At 36.3% G+C, this 26,018-nt stretch overlaps 1 protein-coding gene across 4 annotated transcripts in view; it reads right to left on the bottom strand.

Moving 5' to 3' along the window:
• The window catches only part of CEP112 (centrosomal protein 112), a 175,393-nt gene that overhangs the window by 99,837 nt on the left and 49,538 nt on the right, over nt 1-26,018 (bottom strand). For all 4 annotated transcript variants that reach the window (XM_030014876.2, XM_030014875.2, XM_030014873.2 and 1 more), the window contains 3 exons: nt 24,802-24,881; nt 8,103-8,238; nt 4,668-4,775 (listed from right to left, as the gene is read on the bottom strand). In XM_030014876.2, coding sequence (XP_029870736.1) covers nt 4,668-4,775; nt 8,103-8,238; nt 24,802-24,881 — 324 coding nt within the window. The remainder of the gene's footprint in view (nt 1-4,667; nt 4,776-8,102; nt 8,239-24,801; nt 24,882-26,018) is intronic.

Here is a 26,018-nt window from a genome sequence, read left to right as displayed (position 1 = left end):
CTAAATAATATTCTTCCTCTCCTCCTAATAATATCTTCCTCTGCTCCAGCACACTGCTAAAATAAGAACAATTTCCTAACACTACCTTGGATACTTGTCCTTGCTGCTGGCAGGTAAGATTACAGCCATGCTTTTTTCACTTTTAACCAGCTGATTCTGCACTTTACCTCTCTTTCTTTAATATAAAAGGCATATTTAAACTCAGCCACACCCTTGTCTTGCTCCAGACTTAAAAGTATAGACCTATTTCTCTCATCTTTAACATCATCTCAAAGTGATCTTGTTAAATACCCAATAAAACATTTCTGAAAGTGTCCTGTTTCTTCCCTATTTGGCTAAATAGGACAAGATGACAACTCTAATTATTCCTTCACAAGTTTTACAGAAGTCAGAACCCAACAATAAATGTCACAAGAAAGGATTTCCTGAGATACGGGGAGATTCTTCAGCTATCACGTAATAGCTTTCCACTTTGCTATGGAAGCATGAATAATTATTATTTTAAAATGGAATAAACACCATTAAAGAAAAGATGAACCAAAACAAAAGTCTTATTTATACATCCAGGTTGGCATCTAATTTCAGAAAGTATGTCCATAACTCAGCAAGTAACACCATCCTACTATCACAGTAATTCATCCACTTTTTCATAGTGTGTTCTCCCTGCTAGGAAAATGACATTTCATAGACTTTGGCTCTCTTACTAATCTTGCATCTCATTTTTTTTCACATTCACTCAGTCACAGCACTTCAGCAAATATTTATAACAAAAAAATGGGTGTAACAGTGATCAGAGTGATCTATTATTGTATTTTTTTTTAAAAAGGACAAGCTAATACCATTTAAACATTAAGCTCTCCAAAAGTTCACTGAAAGTGTTCCATTCATGACAATTTATGAAAATCTGCTTGAAATGAAGGTGAGTACATACTTGGCCCTGTGTGATGCCCTGTTCCACCATGAGTGCTGTGCCGTGGTACCATGGCTCGCCCCAAGAGACGTGCTCTCAGAAAGTGCCCAACAGACATGGATATGGGGAAAAAAAGCAAACTCATTAACTTTGTTGAATTTGCCTGCCTAAAATCCATTATTGAAAAGTTTGGGCACGTGCTCTTTCAAACATTTGGGCTTGTGGAAAATGATTTCAGCAGGAACACTTCCCAGGTATTTTGAGCTAAACTGAGGATGTAATTAGAAAGTAGGAAAAAAAAAAAAAAAAAAAAAAGAAAAAAGAGAGGGGGTGCAAAAAACCAAACAACCTTTTTTCCTGTGCTGACGGTGCCATAAAGCCTGACTATAGATACTGCAACCATTTCAAAGGCAGGAAAGGCTGAGGCCTTCGCTGTGGTGTCCACTGGCTTTGAAGTGCCGAAAGCAGCTGCTCCCAGCAGATAGGAACTGTGGTGCTGCTGGAGTTATTTTTTTCTTCAAAATATACTTTCAAATCTAACAGCTGCAAGTAGAACAAAGTTGAGCTAAAGTATATTTAAAGAAAAAAAAGCCACCAGTTTCTCTCTAACAGTGTTCTCAGTGGATACTTCAAAAGAAAGTGGCACTGAATCAGATGAAGCTGGAACCAGGAGTGACACCTGACAGCTGAAACCAAATACTGCAAGATCCGAAATTTCTTCTTTGCTTTATTAATGGATTCCAATGCATTTGAAAAGTTAATAAAACATTAACTGCCATAGTTTTGTATGGTTTTTGTCATAATTCTTTTTCAAGGAAAATAAGAATTATATATATGAATACATATCTGGTTATTTATTGATATACATCTCGGATAAATATCAATATATAATAAATCTGTACATCCAATCTGCAGGCAGAGCAATCTTTCAGCCCCACAACCAATGGTCCATGTTCACACCAGATATCTCTTTGAAATCAATATTCAAGGAGGGTCCTGTGAAGCACAGGCAACCATTCATATAAAGCAGAGAGGTATAACCACAGCTCTCAAGTCCCTACACTTCCAAGATGTTTCTCAGATTGGAGAACTGGATAACACATCAGTTCATTTGGTTCTTCATTACCAACTTGATTAAATTTACGGGCAACTGAATTGTCCAGTATGCTGTCAGTGCTACCTCTGCCACTCACCATGCCAACCTACACAAAATATATCTGAAGGTCAGTTTGCCTTCCCTTTGTGTATAAAATTCCATTTGACAATTAGATTCAGAGACTTGAGGCAGAACATCTCAAAGCAATTACTACAGTTCTCACATAGCTAAAGTATCTGGTTTTTTGGTTGGGTGTCTACTTCCCAACTGGAAGTCTGCTAGAGCCGTGCTGAAATGCACAACCAATTCTAAGTTACTGCTCTATTTAAACAATTTAAATCAGTCTATTCCTCCCTAAGTAACAACCAAAGAAATATGCGGTAAAACAAGGCAAGGTAAAGTCTGCTTTAAAAATGGTTTAGAAGTTCTGAAGCATAAATAGAGAGTAATACAGAGAAACAGAAGTTGGAATTGCTGAAAGGAAATTTTAAGAGTGGAAGAACTGAGCTCATATTGCTCTGTAGCTGGGCTGAAGGAGCTTTGTACTGCAGAAATGACATTACAAAAAGAATGTCGTTTACAATGATAACCCATTGCAATCTGCAGGGTCACATATTTTTCATGTTCGCAAGCTTTCAAAGAACATTCCAATTGAAGTCTGAAGAGAAATAAATTTTTTAAAAGGGCATAAACAGAATTCTTCCAAAAATTATTCTGAGGCTCTCATTGTTTAGCTGTTTAGTGCTGAAACCCTTTCCTTGGGTTTCAGTAATGTTTCATAAAGTATAGCTGTTCTTTCTTAGAGTAAAAAAGTAGCTATCTTAAATAAAATAGAAGTGAAGCAGTAAACACCTCCTCTTAGCGAAAAATGCTTTCACTGATGTTTACCACAATGTTGACATTGTTACAGAATACCAATGTAAAAAGATTCACTAAAAGAGTTTTAACTATCACATTCATTTCTTGGTTTGGGGTTTTTTTTGTCCAGTCTCCAGAAGGTCTGAATATAATAGGCATGATGATACAAGAAAGCAAATAAAAACCAAAGTGTGACACTACTAGGCATTATCATTTGCCTTTAGTGCACAAATCCAGGCAAGTATTTGGCAGAAGATTGTACCTATGGCTTGGTAACTCTTACCATGTACACTGAAAGCAAAAATTACCATTTGTAGGTAGGAAGAGGAATGTCATAACATCTGACGAACTGCAGATTGGTATTTATCTGTATAGATCGTGTTCCTAAACCTGGGAAAAAAAAATCTTTGAATAAATGCTTACTTTGGACTTTAAAGATGCTCCACAAATTATCAGAACTATAAAGAATAAAGTGAACCAACCATACCACTAAAATGATGTGAACGTAAGATTCCATAAAAAATTCCACCTTCAACCGGATGCTCAACTAACCCCAACACTCCCCCTCGTCCTCCCTCCAGTACGTTCTTTAATTGACATGTCAAACTTCCTCACCCTTAATGCAAGCATGAAACAAAACCCCCAGTATCTCTGCAACCCAGACTATTCCTGAATCATTAAATACAAGAATCATAAATAATATCACCCAGTTGAACAAAACGCCTGCATAGATGTATCTCAGTATTACACAGGACAGCTTCTCACCCTTTGTCAGATGGCAACCCAATTAGTAATGTCGACAATTCTGAGTGAGGATAAGGAAAATACTTTGATCTGAACCAACAAACTCTCTTCTATTCAGAGCCACACACAAAACACACTATTGTGTTTTACCGAAGCACAGGCAAAGGTCTCTCTCAACACCTACCAAAGTGATCTTGTTCCTTAATTACTTGAAAAAGCCTCTTCCAGACAGACCAGAGCAGATCTCGTACCACAAGCCAACTGCAGTATTTCATCCTCTTACCAACACAGAAGATAAACAGAAATTAAATCACATTTCCCTGGTGGAAATGTAAACTTATATCCACGCAAAAACATTGATAAGAGAGAACTTCAAGCTTATGGACTAACTGTATGATTGCTATTAAGTAACCAGAAAAAAATTTTCAATGCTTTAACAGGTGTGACTAAACAGATGCCACTTCAGTTTCATGACAACCTTTCAGGACCACCTTATGCAAGTGTTTGATGGACTGTTTCAGCTGCGCAGCTCTCAAGCCAACATCATGCAATAATTTGTCTACTTCTATTTCTGTTTTTTCCCTTTACACTTCACAACACTACTGAACTCAAGTTTCTTGTCTCCACCCAAATGTTTCCTGAATATTTCCCAACCCTGAATTACATTACAATACAGAAAATCACTATCAGTGGGCCAAAACAAGCATTCATATGAACACTCCCCATGTTAAAAATGATAAAAAGAATAAAACGCTGTTTCTTGACAAGAAGAAAAACAGATAACGCATTAAATAATTTCATCTAGCCGTTATGAAAATAGGTGTTGCCACCTGTAAGCCTGGGAAACAATTTGAAAGTGTCAGAGGTACAAAGGATTGCAAAGAGGAAACAAAAATATTTTCTATATAGACTCTTCCCCCTCAATCCCCCATTGTGTAAACTCTGCATACCTATAAATTTTGTCTTTATACAAAGAACAGCAACGTACAGCGAGAACAGGAAAAGATGCATGAAAGGGTGTCCCTCCTCCCTTCCACCTGAAGGAGCAAACCAACTGACCTGTTGCTCGTATCTTTGCTTGAGCTCTTCCAATTGCCAGGAGAATTCTTTGGATTGCTTTTCCCGGAGCGATTTTGATCTGCTTAGATCTGCTTCAACCTTTTCCATCTACATGGTAAAAGAAAGGGAATATTTAATTTTTTTTAAAAAGGCATAGCTTGAAACAGTCTGATGTTTCTAGAGTTGTTTGCAAACCATCAAAGAGGCATATATAACCTGCTGAGAATGATAACTACACTATTTGTATGTAGTGAAAATTAATATTCAGTCACTACAGGATTATTAGTTACTTAAGGATACAGTGATCACCTATGCCATGCCACTCGCTGATTACAAAGTATTGGCTCAGTTTTTCACTCAACAGTGGTGAACATCCCATCAAAATTAAGTGAATATTTTTCTAGACATATTTAAGACTCAAATATATTTCACTCAAAAATAGATTGCCTGTGGAAATTCAAGGGAAATCATGTATGAGCCAGTGCACAAACTACACATTTAAAGTAAGTTTACATTAAATCAGTAAAATAACTTAAAAGAGAATTATTTGGCTGCAAGTAAAGTTCTCTGAAGATAGTCATCGCCTATGAATAATGAGTCCCACAGATTCCAGCACACAGCATCAAGGAAGCAATTTCATAACTCAATTAACAAAGGCTTTTGTATCAAATGCACAACTGTTAGCTGTACATCAGGCATGTTTCCAGGGGAATATATATTTATATATATACACACACAGTACTATGCTGCAGTGCGTACTCGTCAATTACTTTTAGATCTAGGTCCCAACACAAGCAGTGAATAAACTGCCTTCCGAGAGAGAGAGAGAGAGAGAGAGAGAGAGAGAGAGAGAGAGAGAGAGAGAGAGAGAGAGAGAGAGAATAGGGGTGTAGCTGTCAGGAGGACCAGCGCTGCCACAAGTCCATCTGCTGTACCGAAAGAAGAAACACGTGAATTCCTGAAACACAAGCCAAAATCCTGTTTGGCCTAAGGGAGTGCTCTGTCTTCAACAGATCTCTTTGCCAAGCAGCCTGGACATCACTTCTAAGGCAAGGAAAGAGGAGAAAAGGCAGTACTCAGAGTGGGAAAAGCATTTTATTGGAAAATACTGCAGCAAGAGAGGAAGACATAGGACTAGGAATAGTTGGCCAGATAGAAAGCGGAAAAATAGAATAAAGGAACAAGTTATCCCTTCAGTAGCTCTTGAACCTCACTGCTACTATCTGCTATTATGAAAAGGGACTTCAATGAATATTTTATGAATAATTTCTTCTGCCTCCAAACTTACTCAAGTTGTATGTTCATAGCCGTCTTTTACTCAGCTCAATAAAAACCAGAAAAATAAAAGATCTTATTACTTTATTCAAGGTTTTTTATTTTTAAGAGAATGAAAACATTCTAAAAAGTGAAATAGTAAAAACATATGCAAAGATGCTTTAACTCTACTGGCTTTTGCACTTTATTTGTTAGGTCACATTCATAGATTTCCTACAAGCGCACTAAGGGCTCTTGATCATCATTTGCCAAACCCAGGAAACACTAGATCTAAGGTACCATGACATAGTCCATTTATTGTTTCTCTTTTTGCTAGTTACTATTAGAAAAAATGCAGGTCTTATAGTTAAAAATGTACCACTCGCCCATCAGTGGGCATCAGGTGACCCTTAAAAATCACAAGCTTGACAAAATAGGAAGCAGATGGCAAAGATACCACAGAGCCAGACTAATGAATCAAATATTGATTACAAGAACGGAACATGCCAGACCCCATGCTACTTATGTCCATAATTAACTTTACCACACACCAAAAAATGGTTTTGGAAGCCCAATGTTTCTAGTGTAGTTAAAAGCACAGTGTTGCTATAGCTACTACAGTTTTTGTTTTGTAAGTAATACATTCTACCTAACCAGAAAAAATAGAATTTTCCAATATGTTACAATCTAACAGGTGATTTATCTAAAGAGTATGTGCGTGCAGAAGAATGAGAAAGGACAAAGCTACGAAGACAGCTTCAGCAGTGTTTCTTTGACGTATTTCCTTGAACCTTGGTTCCTGTAGAACAGTACTGCTCAATCGTACAATATCATTTACTATTTCTATATTTTAGCATGCAAGTAGGGACACAACAAACCCATGGCTGATTCTTGGAGTACAGCAAAATTTATTTTCAAAATTCCCCAGAACGCAGCAATATTCTAAAAGAAATTTGCAGTCATTTTTAAATGACGATTGACTTCAAGTTTTCCAAATTCTTCTGCACATTTTTTTGTTTTGGAATGGTCTTGTTTGCTGGGGTTTTTTTAAGTGAATGAAACTATTATTAGTCTTTCTAGAATTAGACTATATCCCTTTTGGAGCAGAAATAAGATATTATTTTAAGACATCGTGAAGAAGTTGGAGGAGAGTCTCACAGCACAGAAAATGTCAGATTAAAATTGCAGGATATGTCGTATTGCCCTCATGGGTCTAGTCTGCAGAACAAATCTTGCTTTTATAAGTTTGTTCTTGCTTTTTTATTTCCAAATTCTATTATTTGCTGTCTGCACGGGTCTTAAAAATATCAGCAATGCCTTACTTAATTTCTCACTTTTGTTGAAGATATTCAGAAAAAAAACTTCAGGAGAACAACAAAAAGATAATTTGTTAAGTTATAAGCCAACCTCCTTAGAAATCCATTACAATATCAAATTGCAGCATCCTGCTGTCAACAGCAAGGTTTGGTTATGATAGTTGAGGTTGGAAAACCGAATATATGGTCAGGTAGAATTACAAGCTTGAAATATGTAGAGACATTTCAACCACATGAGCAAGTTAAGGAAATACTCCCTTCTCACCCCTTCTTTTTGATCACCTGTCACTTGTTCCTTATTTCACTCATTGTACTGCATTTGTAAAATCCCAGGGACAACAGTTTAACTATTGTTTGCTCCATAAGAAATTTAAGACACTAAAATCTTTTACATAAATTCCCGCTACTAATTTTCAGGGACAGAAAACTGGATTTTTCTGTCCTCTGCACATGACTGCCAGCAGCCACAATGGCTCTGCCCCTGTTTAGGCTCCAACTGATTACAAGACCTCATTAACGGAAGACAGTCGTTCCGAAAAGAGTAGGAAGAGACACACATTTAAGTGGAAAATTACAAACGTTGTTCCATAGGGGTGTATAAACTAACACTTTATACTCTCACTCCTGAAAAATCCCTAATCAGTATCATAACCGCAGATATCTTTATAACAATGACAATTCTGGCTTTGTTAGAAAGATGAAACAACTGCTAACATCCCTTTTTGACTTGCTAGCAAAGACACTACATTGTGAAAGATTTTGATGTAGCACTCTCAAGTGAAGCATGTTTCTGGCATTATAAGATCAGAATATGCTATCCTACTGAGACAGAGTTTCAGAAAGGCTGGCATTGTGACCTTCTCACCTGCTGTTTCATTTCAGCATAGACTTTTTCTGAGTTCAGCTCCACCTGCCGCTTAAACTCCTCCAGGGCAGCATCTGCCTGCTGGGCCTGCAGCCTCTGTACCTCTGTCACCCGAGTCAGCTGCTCCTCCTTCTCCCTAGAAAGTCACAGAAAATTTTCAGAGTTCAAGTATCAAATAAAAGAACAAGTGTGCTAGTGTAAAAGAGAGGCCTTTAACCCTATCAGTTTAAAATAGTATTCAGATTTCAATTTCCTGTCCCAGCTTCTGCCAAACTTCCCTTAGCAATACTTTGAAGAAGGGAACAGAAGGCTAGAGTTATTTTCGCTTTCTCTTATTGAATTTCGCACGCCTAAACACCGTGTTCATAGCTTACGACAATACCTCCATCTTCAAAGTCTGCATTGGCTTGAATGGTTCACTACGCACCATATAACCCCCCTTTTTTAATCTCACCTTTAAAAGTATATTGCCCCCCCTCAATATTTAAATGAATTCCTTTTAGCACCATCATCTTCTCCCACTAAAAAAAAGCCAAACAAAAAATTTATCCCAGTGCCATCTTTGCCTAGACAATATGCAGGATTATTCACTGCTTGACATATATCAAAATGCAAAGCAGGGTAATGCGTGACATACGGTACCTTCTTAATCTATTAGAAACCCATAATGCTGTAATATCTATTCAGCTCTTAAAGTAATGACAGATGTTAAATCTTTACGCAAAGATATTTCATATTAACAGCCTATACTATTTGACATACCAAAGTCAATACATACATAGAAATTGGTTTGGGTTTCTTAAGACATCATAGTATATCAATAGTAACGCATGTATAACATTTTACGTACATAGATGCACATATATATACACACACACAGCTGAAACAGACGCATCCACCATATTGACACATCACAGAGAAAAAACCTGATAACCTCTAAATATTTAAGAAATTTTGATGTGATTCCTCACATAGAAGACAATCAGGCAGCGTTGCTTTCTACTACACGTTGCTATTATTGCAGGTCAGTGGCGTTGCCTGACTTTGTGTTAAAACACAGGGGAACACAATGGTGGTATCAATGGACAAAGCTGGCTCCACCAGTGGTTTGTAACAGAAGACACATTCAAACAGACCTGTGGTTGACATTTCATTTTACAGGCAGAGGAAGTACCTCATGATAAATTTCCCATTTTGACAGAAATTATTTCCATATAAAACAAAGAATCTGACACATAAGAGACGGAAAAGACCAGCTAATTCATCTAGTCTGTCACCTTGCCAGCACTGAACTAGCTATTACAGCACTGAGCAAGCCTTTTATAAAGGTCAGGAAGCTGCCAAGCCCAAAGTTACAGTATTCACATCCTCTTCTGTGGTTTTCATACCAGACTTCGACAATGGGACAAAGAACATAATCCTACATCTTCACAAAGCGTCTGTTTGCAGTGTAGGAGAGCAGGGTAATTCTATTAGCAAAGAGATCAAAGAAATGCCACAAGTCCTAAGTAAGTATATTACTGTTTACTTTTATAGTTTTTTCATTATGCAGATTTTTAAAAAAATATTTTATTTTGGTGCCTTACTCATAGCTGACGGAATAACTGAGACATAAGGAGACTGCTATTTTCGCTACAGAAGAAGGAAAATACCTCTCTTACCCAGCAGAAACTGGAGCAAAACAGAACAAAATCCTGTATCACATTTTTGGTGATAGTTGTTTAGGGTTTTTGGTTCTGTGTTCATAAAAGACTGTGTGCAAATTTTCTTCAAATTTGCTAGAGAGCATCCATCACACCTACACAGATATGCTTTACTTCTACTGCCTCAGCAATTCCATTTTCTAAACTCCTTTGAGGGGGAAGCATATCTGTATATTAATCTAAGTTACCATATTCTCCATGCAGTTACGAGACAATAATAAAAAAAAAAAAAAAAAAAAAACACACAGCAAAAAAACCAACACCACCAAAATCAACATTTTTTTCCCTGTCTAAATTCAACTGGCAAAAAGACCACTTAGGATTTAAATTTCTACCTACAAAGGATCCAAAAGATCAAAATTGCAAGTACAAAAACCCTCAGCCATTTCGCAGAATGGGCACACCAAGGATGCCTCCAGGGCTAAAACTGATATGAACTGTCTGATGAGTTAGTTATGCATTGGCTCTAGCTGCAAAGACATTTGGCTCAATTACCCCCCTGAAGCCCCCGTACTAGGGAGCTGCTGAATATAGAACTTCTTAAGTTAAGAGCTGTTTGATATTGAATTACAGTGAGCATGTCGTTCCCCTCTCCCACAACAAAACCTACCAGCAGTTCACAGAAAATATGTAAGAGGCTGAACTATCTCCTGAGACCTCTGGATGGCTCAACACCCTGAAAGAGAAGACGAAAGCCCGGCAGCAGCACGGTTCACCAGCGGACCGCCATCCACACGTGCTACCTTGGAGGAAACACTGAGAGGGGAAAACCTCAACTTCTCCTCCCAAAGATCCTTAATTCAGTTATGGGCACTGGGTAACAAATCTCCCTCCCCACAAAATACATCTAATACTTCCACTCCACACTGGATACAAAACCAAAACCCGAAGCTTATTCAAACATATCCACACTGATAAGTGTCAAGAGACACCAGACCAACATTTTTGGTCCGGTCAGATGGAAATGCAACAAATCTAAACATAAAAGGACAAGATGTCAGTCCTTGTGCTGTTAGTGAGCCTCCAAATTTATGCATCTTCTTCCTGAGGAATATACTTTTATTTTGAAATATTATGATGTAAACTTTCAGGAACCTGGTTTTATGCACCTTCCTTTCTTTTAAGGACTTAATCCCATGAATAAATGCAACATCTCATTATAAGCAGGAATAAAACTTCATTTTTTAAGGATGAGGGAGCCAGCTCTCTCTACTTTTTGTGCAGTTAAGATTTGTACAGAAGCTTAGAAAACCTGTACAACAATGGACCACGGTTCACAAATATAAGAAAAGCTTTACTTTTTTTTTCCCAAGACACTGAGCAATGTGCCTTGCATGAAGCACTAAAATATTCACTTTGAAGATTATTTTTTTCAGTCGGACTAGTTGTGGGGCCGAATACAATACAATTACATCACTTAAATCCCCTAAAGCTTAGCCGGCTTGAGTATAAAAATAGGGTGAATTTAGTCTTCAGCCCCAATTTAAAAAGCAGCAAATTCCCCTTGTTTCAGCGTATAAAGGATATAGCAACAGAATTAGCAATCTTACACAGCACAAACCATCTCAGTGAAAGTTGACTATGAAGTCCAGAATTGCAATTTCAGAAAGCAGCACTCTGAAGTGTACTGATAAATGGAAATATAAACATCTTACATACTTCCTCTTCACGCTTAATCATAAATATTTTCCTTGCTTAGTAAAATGTCTTCCAAGAGGTAACAACTAAAGACAGTAAGACATTATAGCATTGCAAGTCAAGTTAATGAAAACACGGGGCAATCCAGTGATTTACAGGAGAGGTTAAATAAACCCACGATGTCCCAGCAAACATAGTATGAACCAGCATTGTCACTCGCAGGGTTCTCACCCTTCCCTGTACAAAAGCAAGGGCTGACCAACAGCGAACGAGAGCAGGAGATACACCTGTCTTGGTCTCGGCCTCCTCAAATTAAAATATTTTAGACTGCATGTAAGCATACACATGTACAAAGTGTGCACCTCTATGAGCTACACGTGGACAACTCCTGTGGACAGCGAGTTTCACATCCCGTTAGCAAATCCGCACACAAGCTCCCTGGGCGTGGAAAGCTTTTCAATGGTATGAAAAATAACTGGATCATGAAAGTCCTGATGTTTTCTTATAAAAATTATACCACGCTTTAATTCACGAATACGCGAATTCTTTGCCAGGTTTTCACATATTGCTGGCAGCAGTGAAAATCCACTCGTCTCCAAACAGACCGTTTCCCAACTGTACCAGAGCACAAAAGCAGAGCAAGGAATTTCTATGGTAAGGATACATTTTGCCACTGAATAAGCTTCTGGAACTTAGATTCTGATTGACTCCACAAGAGGGAGAGGCTTCATCTCTTGTCTAAGTCTATCACAGACTAGTATGACTTTGGGTTTATGCCTGTAGATAGAAATTAATCTTGCTCCAAAAGGTTGAGGTATGGGAAAAGCAGAGTAATGGCTGAGCCTTCAGTCCTGCTGATGAAGCTGAGCTCTTCTCGGAAAGGCCAGGCTCTCCTGCTGAGTACCCTGATGATCCCACATTATATATATGCGCTGATCCTATGTATTTAGATTCGCTGTACTTACACAAGTCTTTGCCCATTCCTTCCTCTCCTCCCCAAATATTAATACTTCTGAGGAAAAATTGCTTCACTACCTTCCAAACTGCAAACTATTCGCTTGCTGGAAGGCACCTGAAAAAGGACATTGCTGGGTTTGTTTCTAAACAGCTTCCTTTTTTGTTTGTTGACAAAAGAAAAAAAAACCAAAAAAAACCCACTCTTTTACTAATCTGTGTTGAAACAAAATCAGTTATCACCATTTATATAGTTGGTTTAGATTTGAAAAAACCTATATAAATGCATGTTCCCAAAGGAGAGCACAACTCACTAAACAACATAATACACAGCGTTACTGAGTTGCTAAAAACATAACCTTCATCAAAACATACACAATCTTCCCATGCAAAAGCATAATTCAGGAAGTTCTATGATTCTGTGATTCTATATCTTTTGTGTATAAGCTACAGACACATGAGTACCCATCCAGTATATGGACACATATATAAGATTTTGTATACGGAAATATAAGGGAACCCAGAATCCTGCTCCTGATCCCAAAGAGACTCTCACGTGGAGGTGTCCCGATACTGGCAGGGCTCCACATGAATGCAGCGGTTTATCCATTTATAGCCAAATGCAAGATCCATGACACCACTTTTTAGCTGGGTGCGATAACCACTAAAAAAACCCTTCAGCGAACACCCCCTCTAATTTAATTTCTAGAATGGAGACTACATAAATAACGTATTAAGGCCTAAAGTACCATGTATTTGTAGAAAGAAGGGGTTACTGGTTTATTTATTGTTACAGAAAAATGCTTCCATAGTAATACCAACTCTCTAAAATACACACAAAAAAATTTGACTTTTCCTGCTCTACTATTTTTAACAAATAGTGATAGCTAAGTAACAGCTTTCTGTGTAAATTACATATTGGGCCTAAATACACTCATCTTAGCTGTGGTTACCAGCAAACAATGAGGAACAACGAGGGCTCTCCTACAACACGAGCGCCCAAACATATGGAATATGTGCAGAACACTTCTTTTTGGTGTGGAGAGGAAGAAAGACAGTGTGAAGTCATTCAAGCGGAATGATAACTAAACCAAAGCCAGATCAAAGGACTGAAGAAGAAAGACTGAAATGTGAAGCTGAAATATTTATTGCCTTCAAAACATCATCCCTATCCTGTCCCTGGGCACTTTAATATTTCGAAGTTGTTAGAAAGCATTCTAACTTGTTTCATCATTTCAAAGAAATAAAGCCAAAAATATAAAGTAGCGAACAATTTCATCTTTCTTTCCCTGATTTTAAGTACAAGATGAACTCGTCTTTATGAGAAAAAGCATGAATCCACTTATAAATTGTTTACAGTTTGCATAATTTGAGACGTTAACATCAAAAAGCTGGTCTGCATTCCTTCAAGTAAGCTGTAACAATGAATGATATTTACGATACAATTATTATTTTAAACTATATACTTACGTTTTAAATAAATCATGAGATAACATTAACAAGCTAAACCACTACTTAAAGCCGTTAATGAATTTAGAGTAAATAATATTCCACGTGTGTAGTATCACACTTCTGTGAAATAAGAAGAATAATGCATTACATTCAAAATTAATGGCTCACAAATTAGCTAGACATTGGTTAAACACACTAATAATTATTATAACTATTTCTCATTATAATAATGACAGGGTACTGTTGTGCTAGCTGCTATGTAAACAGAATAAAAACAGCAACGGCAAAATGATGAATGAGATGTGGGTTAAAAGGCTGGGCAAGCGCTGTAAATGTGGCTGGAAAGGAAAATGTTATAATTTTGCTCAACGCTGCAGAAACTGCCTCCAACATTTAGATACAGCACATATATGAAAGGCCACAGAGGCTCCGTTATCAAGAGAAGAGGATTAGAACAGAGATTAATAGTCATGGCTTTTACATGCTGAGATGACAGCTAAACCTCAACAAGGAGAACGTGGAGGGGAGAATTAGAGAGACAGGTGTAGATAATGGCTTAGATAAAAGGAGACAAGACTGTAATTAAAAGGTGGGCCAGAAAGTCAGCAGCACAGATAGTAAATAGATTCATGAGATGCCCAGAGAAGAGGTGCAAAGAAGGAAAAGACAGGGATCAGAGAACAGTGCTGTGGCACAGAAAGCTGGAGGACGAATAAAATAAAGCATCTGAAGGACAAACTACGGGAGAGATCACCAGGCAGAGGAGGAGAACCAGGCAAGAAGAGTCTCTTCACACTAACAAAGAACAGCCCAAGATGCGTTATGAGTGACAGAGCCGACAGTGGATGGCAAATGAAAGATGACGAGGATGAAATAACAGTATTAAGACTGTCTCCAATTTTTCCAATACAGAATTCTAAATCAAACATCTAACTAATTACTTCAGCTTAAAGCATGCCAGGTTTATAATTTCGAAGAGGTGCTGATAAAAACATCCTGGGTCAAAAAGCCTTTAATAAAATAAATTATTTCCCACCAATCCTGTTTCTATTCTACCCTTAGACAATGATGGCTACACCACCAAATACCAGTTTTGAGTAAGCAAGTAAAGAATCCAAAAAGCAACTATATCACTCGCCTATACAAGGAGGTACAAGGATACAGTCTTCATTCTGTCATTCTACATATTTAAGGTAACTATTTTTATGGCTAAAATAATTGTACTATTATAGTTTAGTATTCAGAATAATAACACCCATGTTGTAATGTACAATATAGTAACTCAATACTGAGGAATGATGAGAATCTACTCAGCTCATCAGTTTCTTCTTTCTAAGAGGCTGGTAAGGTAGACATGGATTTTCACATTATTTTTTTCAATAAAAGTACTGTTTGAAATATTAACTTTATTTCCTCAATGAAGGTTGGTTGTGTTGTTGATGAAGCTGAGGGAAAGTTGTACAAAGTACATAAAAAGCAAAAAGTAAACTTAAGATTACCAAGTATAATTGAAGTCTAGCAATCATAATCGTCTGGCAACAACAACAAAAAGAACAAAGTCATTCCCTGTACTATTTTTGTAGATAGTTTTTAACTGACCCCAAAAAGGTGACAGCCTGAAACACTTCATGCTTATTAAAAATCAGTTATTAAATTCAATCATATGTTAGATTTTCTTTAGCCAACTGAAGGCTCTTCTCATTTCATCACTATATAGTATTGAAATACACTGTACTGAATCTAAAAGATGCACTAATGTGAAAGGGAAGCCTTTTGGAATAATAAGGGAACGAGTCTGACATTTCCGTTAACTACTTTTATATTCACTTAATGAGGTCAAAATCTACAGCTTTTAACTACATTAATTATTAGAATAGCAATTTACAGCAGGTAACCTAAGTGCATGATACACTGATGCTGTTCACCTCAAAGCAATACTTTTCATTTCATACAGCTAGATATTATATCGAAGCATTTTCATAGTTGCTAACATTAAGATGTTGTCATATGGTATCTCTATAACCATCCTAGGGGACATAATGGTCCCATAGACAAGGATTAAAAATCAACTGTTACTTTTTTTCGTACAACTGGAGCTTTCCTTTAAATACATATTTCATTATTGCCAGTAGGTCTCCAGAGAAACTGCTGAAAGAAAATGAAAGGCTGTAAATAGTTAACAGAACACTTTATTTTTTCTTTTAAGTGAGGCTATTAAATAAAGCTACCACATTTTTGTGTCCTCTGTTGATACTTTACATTGTGCCCCCTAGAGTGAGGGTTATGTCAGCATGTTCACTGGGGCTAAAGGAATGTTTACAATATGCTGGAAACTTTGACTGGTTTTGCTCTAAAAGGTTTCAGATGCTCAAACAGAGCACCAAGTGGAGAACAGCTGGCTGTTTTTCCACTGATTCTTAGAGGAGGGGAAAAAAAAAAAAAATCACCACCAAAAAAAACACACAGCCCTGTTTTAAACAGTAAAATTATATCCAAACTCTTCAGCCACTTAACATTACCACTGGTTTTAAATCACAAAGTTTGCTTTTTTCATCATATTGCAACTGTTGCAACAAGACAACACTAAACATTTTAATAAAAGAGAATGATGACTACAACGAACACGAGTATAAACTCTTAACAATGTTCTTTATTGCAACATTTGGAATTAAAGACAATGCCTTCTCATATTTCTTTAATTATTTCCGGCTTTAAATAGTAATAGCTTTTCCATTCCTACAAGAATTTCTCCACACACAAATACTTCATTTTCAAGGAAAAATAGAATTAACTACAGGAAAACAGCTACACTTAGGCAATTATCCTAAAAATATTAACAACAACGAGCAGTTATTCAGAATCTGGATTCAACTTGGAGGAGCAAGAAAGCAAAAAAGAATGAAAAAAAACCAATTTGCGGTTAAAGCTGTCACTCCATTTATTTATTTATCATTGTATTGACGATTATCATGCAGTTGTATTTTTCTGTGTGCAATGGCATTTATGACATGCACCACTACAAGAAGTCCATACAATACAATCCATACAATAGTATTCTGAAGGAGAAGCTGTTTAAAAATAAAGTTCTCAAAGGGTTTTGTATAATCAAATTGTCAAAATCCACTGTAAATCACAGTTTTTTAAAAATATAATTTCTGTATATTTTGAAAAGTCCAAATTTAACTTTTTTTTTTAAATCTTGGGATCCAACAATTATGCAACTGTAAGCCGCAAAACAAAATAAAATTATATTCACTGGTATTTATTCTATCTCCTGCCATCTATCGTCACATTTTTATCTATCCTTGCCTTTATTTGTTTCCCTCTTTATTAGCTTAGAAGCATTACGTACACCATTTATTTATCTCAAAGTTACGTACCCTCACTTCTTTTACATTGTCCCTTTTATGATATTACAAAGAAAAGAAAAACTATATAAACACCATGGGAATTTTGCAAGAGATTAGTAATCTCAAAGACTAGAAGACCCTTACATAAAACTTCTGGTGCTAAAATTTGATGTATTTTTATGTATTCTGAACAAAGCAAAAAGAGACTTTCAGACCAAACAAATCCAGGCCTTCTCTTTGTATATCAAAGAAAACTATACAGTGGAAAATGAGTCATTACACAGCCATAGCTTCAGGAAAAAGTAGAACAGAGATTCTGCAAAGGACCATCTCACCCTGTTCCCATTTTTGTCTTGTCCCCATTTCACCAACACAGGTGGAACTGTGGAAAACACCAGGCAGAATGCCTGCTGGAGGCTAACAAGCAGTCTCAGAACAACAACAACAACAAAAAAAACCCCCCAAAAAACACCAAAAAAACCCACACCAAAAATACTCAGGGCAGCATGACAGGATCACATAAACTCAAATCATTTCCCTGCACCCGAGTCCAAACCAGATGGAAACCCTGTGGAAGTAAAAATGAGAGAAGATGGGAATGCACTGAACCTCTGCGTAGCTGCAATCCAGGCACCCCTTTTGTCAGGGATTCAGGCTGAAGTTGCAGTACAATTATAATTAGTGTCAGTACATTCTGCAAGAAGAAATCTAGCTTCTGCTTCTGAGTACGTGTGACATCAAAGCCGTTCTCCTAAGGCTTTACAAGTATCAGTACTAAGCTTAAAACCTCAGGACAAGCCTGAGAAGAGCTCCAGCTCCATTGCTCCATACATCTGGTGACGATGTCAGGTAGGGAACAAATGATTCAGAATAACCAAATGACTGGCAGACCATCCTAAGAGATGACAAGTAGAAGCCCTTTGAATAAGAAATGACTAAGGTTTTAAGAAGAGTAACTGGTAAAAAAAAATAATTGTTATTTCCTTCCCAAAACTGCATTTTTCCAACTTGTTTTAGTAAATACAAGTGCAAATGCATTTCTATCAGATACTTTCTATGAGACAAAACCTTGTAGTAGTAATAACCGTACTATACACAAAAATTGAAATTTAAAATATAAATTAGTATCACTGAACCACACTTGACAGTCTCTAGAAATACCTCAGCATGTGGAGGTATAAAGAACTGACACAGCTATCATATTGGGAATAAGGAAAAGCAATGAAATACGTCTTTGTAGGTCTATAGTGAGGAAACTCCACGGCACCATCCCGAAAGAGAAATCAGCTTCTTTTCCTTGATTCCCAGAGAAAATGTGCACATACACAAGTATATATGGGAAAATAAACATAAATAATTTTCATTTCTGTATTTTATTGAACATCTACATGTACCACATTCACACCATGCCTTTGGTTGAAAAGACTTTGAAATGTTTTGGTCTACCATCTAAAACAAATCACAAAATACTGTGAAAACTGTATATGCATGCTTTACAAACTGCTGTAAAAATACAAATTTTCTAATACATAGAAGCAGCTTTGCTGGTTTCTGGAAAGTTTAGCCCCTCTTTCTTTCCCAGAACAGTTTTAAACAAGTTCAGATGAAGGGTAGAGAAGCAATGGAGACAAGAGGTGTTGCTAGTTTCTTATGTAAACAAACAATTTTATTAAGTGACTTTCAATAAACCAGCTGCTAAACATTTGCTCTGTATCACCACCACTTGCAAAGTGCTGAGATTTGGCTCCATAGGCAGGTTTAAAAAAAAAAAAAAAAAAAAAAAAGGCAAAGATTGAGAGGAAGAATGTTAGAAAGCATTTAACTGTAGACAGTGTGCACACATTCTGTGACACTTCAATGTTCAGTTACAATGTCTGCACCTGTAGAGGCAACAGTTCATTTCATTTCTCCTAACATGACTTTTTAAAAATTGTTTCCTTCAATCACACTACAGAACAGAAGAATAAGAACTCGGAAAAGCTATATTTCAGCAGCATAATGAAATACTCATTTGTGTATGAGACACGCAAACCAAAAAACATTAAATCAGATCCCATAATTATTTCCAGTGTGGGAGAACCATCACAACCATTATCCTGACAAGCCAACAGCAGCAAGGGGATCTGCACTTCCACGCAGGTGACAGATGATAACAGCCTCAGCTCTTACGTATGTTTATAGTTTAGTCCAAAATCTCCACCTCAAGACAGACAAACTTTATACATCTATGCAGTCATAAAGCTATTATGGACTCCAGAATGAAGTGGCAAAACCCAAACCACATTACAATGGAGGTGCTCTAAATATAAGGTGCATTCACACTTCAGAAAACCTGTAACTCTAACTATTTACTTATACAATCAAATCCTCCCTTCTTTACTATTTCATCTTTAGATTTTTTTATATATTATTACTAATAATACATTTTATGGTTTACAGTAGGACTCAAACTTAAGCACCTTTTCCAACCTAAATGATTCTCTGATTCCAGTAACATACAAATTGACTTCAAACTAAATGCTGTAAAACAAACATTTCCTCCTGTACACCTGATATCCCCCTTGATGTAGGTCAAGCTGGCAGTTATACCTCATACAGTGATGGAGTATACAATAATGAACATGCCCATTCTGCTCTTTCTTTGGATCATAGGAGAGATTTTTACCTCTGATCTCAAGCAACAATGTTCTAAGTTTCTCTGTCAGCAAATAAACGAGGCCAGCCTTAAAGTATATGCACTTCTGCTGGCTGCAAATAATGCCTGGCACAGAACTGTGATACTTCCACAGGAAGCCTTTGGGATCATTGCTATGACTACCATGCTAACATTAAATTCTGAATATTTTAATTGTGAACATAATATATACTTATCATCTCCAAGGTCCTTATTGAACATGCACTCTCACTGATGGTTCATGAAATTACTACTATAATTATTTCTGAAATTTTCACAACGACTAGGAAGATGGTTGTCTGTAGTTTACAATGCTATTTTGGAACCAAAAGAAACAGTAAAAAAGGAAAGGTATTATTTTTAAGGAAACAGAACCTTCAATATGCTTTCAAACAATTCTATAGTCAGAGGCCTAGAGTTCAGCTGCTTTATTTTGAGTGCTAATATCAACAGAGATCAGTATTTAGTGCACCGTCTGTTGAGAAGAGATGTAATTTAATATTTGTGATTGACACATCAAACTGACTAAGGCATTAACAGCTCAGAGTGTTTGCATCCTTCTATGAAAACAAGTTAGATGCAATTTTCTTTAGTAGTTAAGACAGATATTTACTAAAACCTGCTACTTATAGACACAGCAAGAATCTTCATAGACAGAGAATGTGCAGAGCAGGTCCAAACTGAAGGAAGCATAACCACTGAAACATTTTAAACTTGATAAAATTATTGGTACATGATAAATACTACAGTCTAACCTCATAATTTCTATCATAATGAAAGCACTTTTTTTTTCCTTTTTTCCTTTTTATTTATTTTATTTTTTAGCACAATTATTTATTGTGGAAAAGAGCCATTTGTTAGGTCTTTAGGAAAAGTGCATAAATCCTCCACCTGCAATACAACTGTTGGGAACATTACTCAAGTGCAGATCAGGTAAGCAAAGTTGCTTCAAAGATAATCACTGAAATGGAAATAAGAGTAAAAACGGTCAAAGAGTCTTTAACATACATGTCCTAGGCTCATTTTTACACCACATCAAGGTCATGCCTGTTTCCAGTTCCCTAAATGGCCACAAGTTTCTACGCTTCTACATTTCAATTCTTCAATAAAATGGGAAGAATTTCCATACAGCCTAGTAAATTAAAATTGTGAAAGAATCGGATAAAGTATCAGCAGTGGCAAAATAAATATTTTTAATAAATATGTGTCCAAATGTCACAGAGCAAGACACAACTGATCATGTTGAGAGCTACTCTGGATAACAGTGTTGTACAAACACAGCAAGACCTTTTCTTTTTCTTCCATGTAATTTCTTCAGCAACACGTGGGTACAGATTTTTTTCCTTAATTTTTTTTCTGTTGTATTCAAGTCGGTCTGTAGTGTGACAAATTGTAATATAACTATACCTCTTTATTTCCTATTCCTCTACTTAAAATAAAAGAGGTAAGAACTGCAGAGATTTAGCCTATTTGTAACCCACTCTCATGACACATTTTATGCAACCAAACTAAAGGGATTAGAGAAACAACCTTTCCCCTCAAGTAATTACACAGAAGCTTTTCAAGAACACTTTGTTATTCTATAAATGCAGTTTAAATGACATTCTAGAAAAACCCTTGGAGCACTTCTTATAGTGACTTTTGCTATTAGGCAATACCTATGATATGCATTGCTAAACTGAATATAAAATTTATATCTACAAGTCACCACCAATAGTCAGGAGTATTAGAGCAGTTCTTTTGCAACAGATTTGTTTTTGACAGATATTTCTACCATAAACTTCAGAAGAAGAAAAAAACCCCTTCCATAAACTATGTAAGCCCCTATTCAGTATTAAAACTCTGGCAACACTGTTTTTCTGAAGTGAAGGAACACTATTTTTTTGAAGTGAAGGATACTTTTAGAAATGTGGATTTTACTATTCCACACAACATCTCAGATCACTTTCATTATGCATCTGTGTGGATATGTTTGAAACTGCAATAGCACTGTTTGCTGTCACACTACTGGAAAAATAATAGTAATAATAATAATAATAATAAAAATAAAAAACCCCACTAAAATGCCTGCTACTTCCCTTTCTATGTGTTTGCAGCTGACTAGCTACTCAAGATAGAATCCTGTGGCCATTTCAGAATCAAAGTGCATTCAGATCAAAGTAGTTTATGAGAAATCACTGATGCACCTACTGGGTTCTGAGCTGCAATTCCACAAGGCATCGTTTTTATTGAAGATGGTGAACTATATTATCACCCATCTCAAGGAAGATAAGGTTGTTTTCTGAAGGTTTACTGTGTCTGCCTTAGCTTGTAATTACTTAATTTGATTCCGCAAATAGTTGAAGAAATACAGCAAAATAAAGCATCTTCACATAAGACATTAGATCTTATGAATTCATATTAACAGCAAGACATTGTTAAAAGGACTAATTTTTGCAGCAATGGAAAAAAAAAAGCCATAAGGAAGCCATCCATTTCTGACACAAAAATATTACTGCTTGTTACGTATTACTTACGTATATATCGTATGTAAGCACACACATGTAAAATCTTAATACTGTCCAGAAACATCAGTACTAAATTAATGGCTCGGTTTCCAGAAAGTCAGCCTTGCAGGATTAGCAGTTCCTCTATACTGGGCATGTGAGTCTGTTCTTAACAGTCCTGTGTACCAACAGATCCATGATCAGAAACATACAGATGCAAGACTCAGAGGTTTTGCACCAGAGTTGAAATCTGAAACAACCTTCCAGCAGAATATATGCTGGTCTTAGACTAGGACACTATATTTCTTTAAATACAATATTTTTAATCTTCAGGAGCACAAATCCACCCTGATGATTCTGCCAACTTCTGTCTCCATCCAGACAAAAACACAGATGAAAGCTAATCTTTATTTCTATTCAATTACAAAGTAATTACTTATTAGCATTACTAATTCCATTACTAATCTTAAAATTAACCCCAAATCACTGCTATAAAACAACCAAAAGAGTAGTATAGACTCATTATTAGAGTAAGCTATCTCCAAAATTAAAACATTTTCCATTTTAAATTAGGAGAGTGATATATCATTTAATATTAGAAAACGCTACATTATTTTCAACACCCTGTATCAAGAAAATAAAATTTTAAAAAGCATAACAGAAACAGAGTGCCATAGGACATGGAAGTGAACCTGGGAAAAGTACTCTACAATGTGAGTGGAAGCAGCTTATATTAGAAGACTCTTTGAAAACTGGGAACAGGTATTAATCACTTGCTGTAGGGGAAATAGTCCAGACATACTTTTAACCTGTCATGCAGTCTCCAGGGCTCTGCGATCCCAGAGGCTAACCCATCCTCAGTTTTGCCCAAAGGACCCACTCACCCAAAGTACAAGGGTGGGACTGGCCTCTGCCAACGTCATCTTAATTTGCAGGCCCTGACGCATCTACCAGTAAACTGGAGTCTTGAAACTTCCATCTTTCAAATCCTTACTCTAACCCAAACGTTAAACCTAAGCTTAAGTACAGCTAGGGAATATCTGAAAAAAATGAAGACCTACTCAGCTATCTGCAAGAGCTTCTCAGTGCAGAGCTGTTAACTAAAAGTAAGTTCAAAACCCACAGCACACTAACCCACTTTATAAATACTTGCCTGAAGTGAAGCACTACCATGTTTACTCTGCACTGACAGCACCCACATGGTGCATAAATTCTGAGCAGCCAGTGGACTGTAAAGTCAGACTTATTTTATTAACGTAAGTGCAATCTGACATTTTATTTGAAAGATATGGAAGATAATTAATGCAACTAAATTACCAATGAATCAGACGTTAAAATACTAAAAGATTAAGTTTAGTTGATAACAATTCAATCTCCCCCAAAATTATAAATAATAGTCAGTGTAAAGAATTTGAAGATTAAAAGCTAGATTTTTTTTATTAATGCCTGTAGTGATTTAAGATAGTCTCTATTTATGCCAAATACCTACGAGATTATAGAAATAAAGGAATACAGACTTCAGCCCTGTGACTTTTATTGAATAGAAGTATCTTCACAAAGCCTCTATCAGCCTAGGTAAGACACATTGTAACAATTAACTGAGCAGTTTTAGCAAATAACTTCTGGCTTGTTTCAGAATAATCTGTTCTCCCTAGAAATTATTTCAATAACTTTGAATTTAAACTGGAGAAATCCATGGAAATAATATTTTACATAATCAAAAATGGAAGCAGCATAACAAGAGTCTATCTTGTCACATGTGCATCTGCTGTATGTAAACCACTCCTCCGCTCAGAAAACATCAAAACTTGTTGCATTCTGATTAGTTTTTTAATGTACAAAGTCAGCAAAAAAGCTGTTCCAAGTTACTTAATGAAAAGTGTCTTCTGTTTGCTGCAGATCATTTCTCCAAGCCATAGTTACATTTGAAAAACAAGTGTTCACACAAAAAAGTGTGGTATCAAAGAGAAAAAAAATCCACATTAAAGTTGTAATTTATGGATATTAAAAAAAAAAGAAATCTCAAACATCATATACGAAATCAAGTTAAAATATAATTTAAATAAATACCGTTTTTCAAATTTATCCCTTCCTCTAAAATAGTCCAAAGCAACTAGTCTTTAGTTTGGATTATTTGCCTACTATGAATCCATTCTGAATTGAAGCCAGCTTCATTTATTTGACAGGGCAAGACCAGCTGACATCATTAACTTCAATTCTGTTTTATTCCTACCACTTGAAAGTCAACAAATTTGGGTGGCTTGGTTCTTGCTTTACTTTAATTTTTATGGCTGACTAGAACCCTGAAGATGCAGCTTTACAATGGGAAGATAAGCCAGACAAATTATAGGAAGGCAGTTAGAGGAGACAAAGCATAAGTTTATTTAATAAATTTGACTAAAACATTGGGGATGGCTCAACGATTATTCCATATTCACTTACTTCAACATCTCTTCCAGTTTGCGAATTTTCTTTTGAGCATCCCCTCTTTCTTTATCAAGATCATTCCGGATGCCATGAATCTACCATTTGAAGGAAAAAAAATACTGTATTTTAGCTAAAACAAAGTCTGATTTTAAAAAATGTTACTTTAAATTATAAAAACTATTTATTTCGCATATTTCTTTTGCACTGATGTAGATAACCATCTATATATTTTCAAAATTACATAAAATGCAATAATAAGGATTAACGAGGAGATGAAGTATGAGAATATAGCCAATAGAGCTATTTTTCTCCTCAAAATGAATATTATTCTCTAGAATAAAGAAATATCAGTAATTACATAAAAAGGAACCAGATTTTCTTTGGATAAATACAGGAAAGCATCTAGAAATCTGCCTAAAATAATGATATATATTCTCTATGGTGCAGAGTTCCTACTTACCAAATTGTAAATACCCAAAGTGGACTACTTTTTATCAATTCTTACAACCATAAAAATACCAAACATAATGATAGTAAATAACATTACTTTAGAACAACACATACTCAAACATTAATTAGCTGAGGGTAGATACTCCTAAGAAAAGTAAAACTTTGAGGAAAAGTGGTTTACTCCTACTGAACTCCTGACCCCGTGAAATCAAACCAGAGTGCTTGAATCATCATATAAAACTTCTCATTCTTCCATTTTGCATCCAGACATTAAAAACACCATTTGGAAATGCAGGGGTACGGCATTCTTGTATGAGTGTACAACTAACAAACCCACAAAAAGCACACAGACACCTCTAAAATGATAGACCATCTTAGCTAACAATTATTATTCCATAGTAAACTGTGACCACGTGCTGCTTATAGTTACAGTGCTTATATCATCCAGAAGAAAAAGTCAACTGTCACCCCAATGGATGCGGCAAGAAATCAATCCTAGCGCAACCTGAAAGCCTCTGCATCCTCGCACAACAGAAAAAAGCTGCCCTCGTCATCCTCCTCTCTCTTCCCCTTCATCTCTTACCTAGATCAGCATTGGTATATGTGTTCGCTTTGAATAACCTTGCAGTATAAAAATCTTCCGCATCACTAAACACGACCTCAGTACACAGGAGAGGATCATAACTGTCTAACATCACGGGGTCCCACACCTCTCTCCATTTTCATCTGCTCGGCCATGCTGCTTATCCCTCTTCCTTTCCACTTCCCCAAGCAAACTGTGC

The sequence above is a fragment of the Aquila chrysaetos genome, chromosome 5, assembly GCF_900496995.4.
Source record: "Aquila chrysaetos chrysaetos chromosome 5, bAquChr1.4, whole genome shotgun sequence".
NCBI classification, from domain to species: Eukaryota; Metazoa; Chordata; class Aves; order Accipitriformes; family Accipitridae; genus Aquila; species Aquila chrysaetos.
Note: the sequence above shows the minus strand (reverse complement) of the source record. Positions and strands in the feature narration are given on the sequence as shown.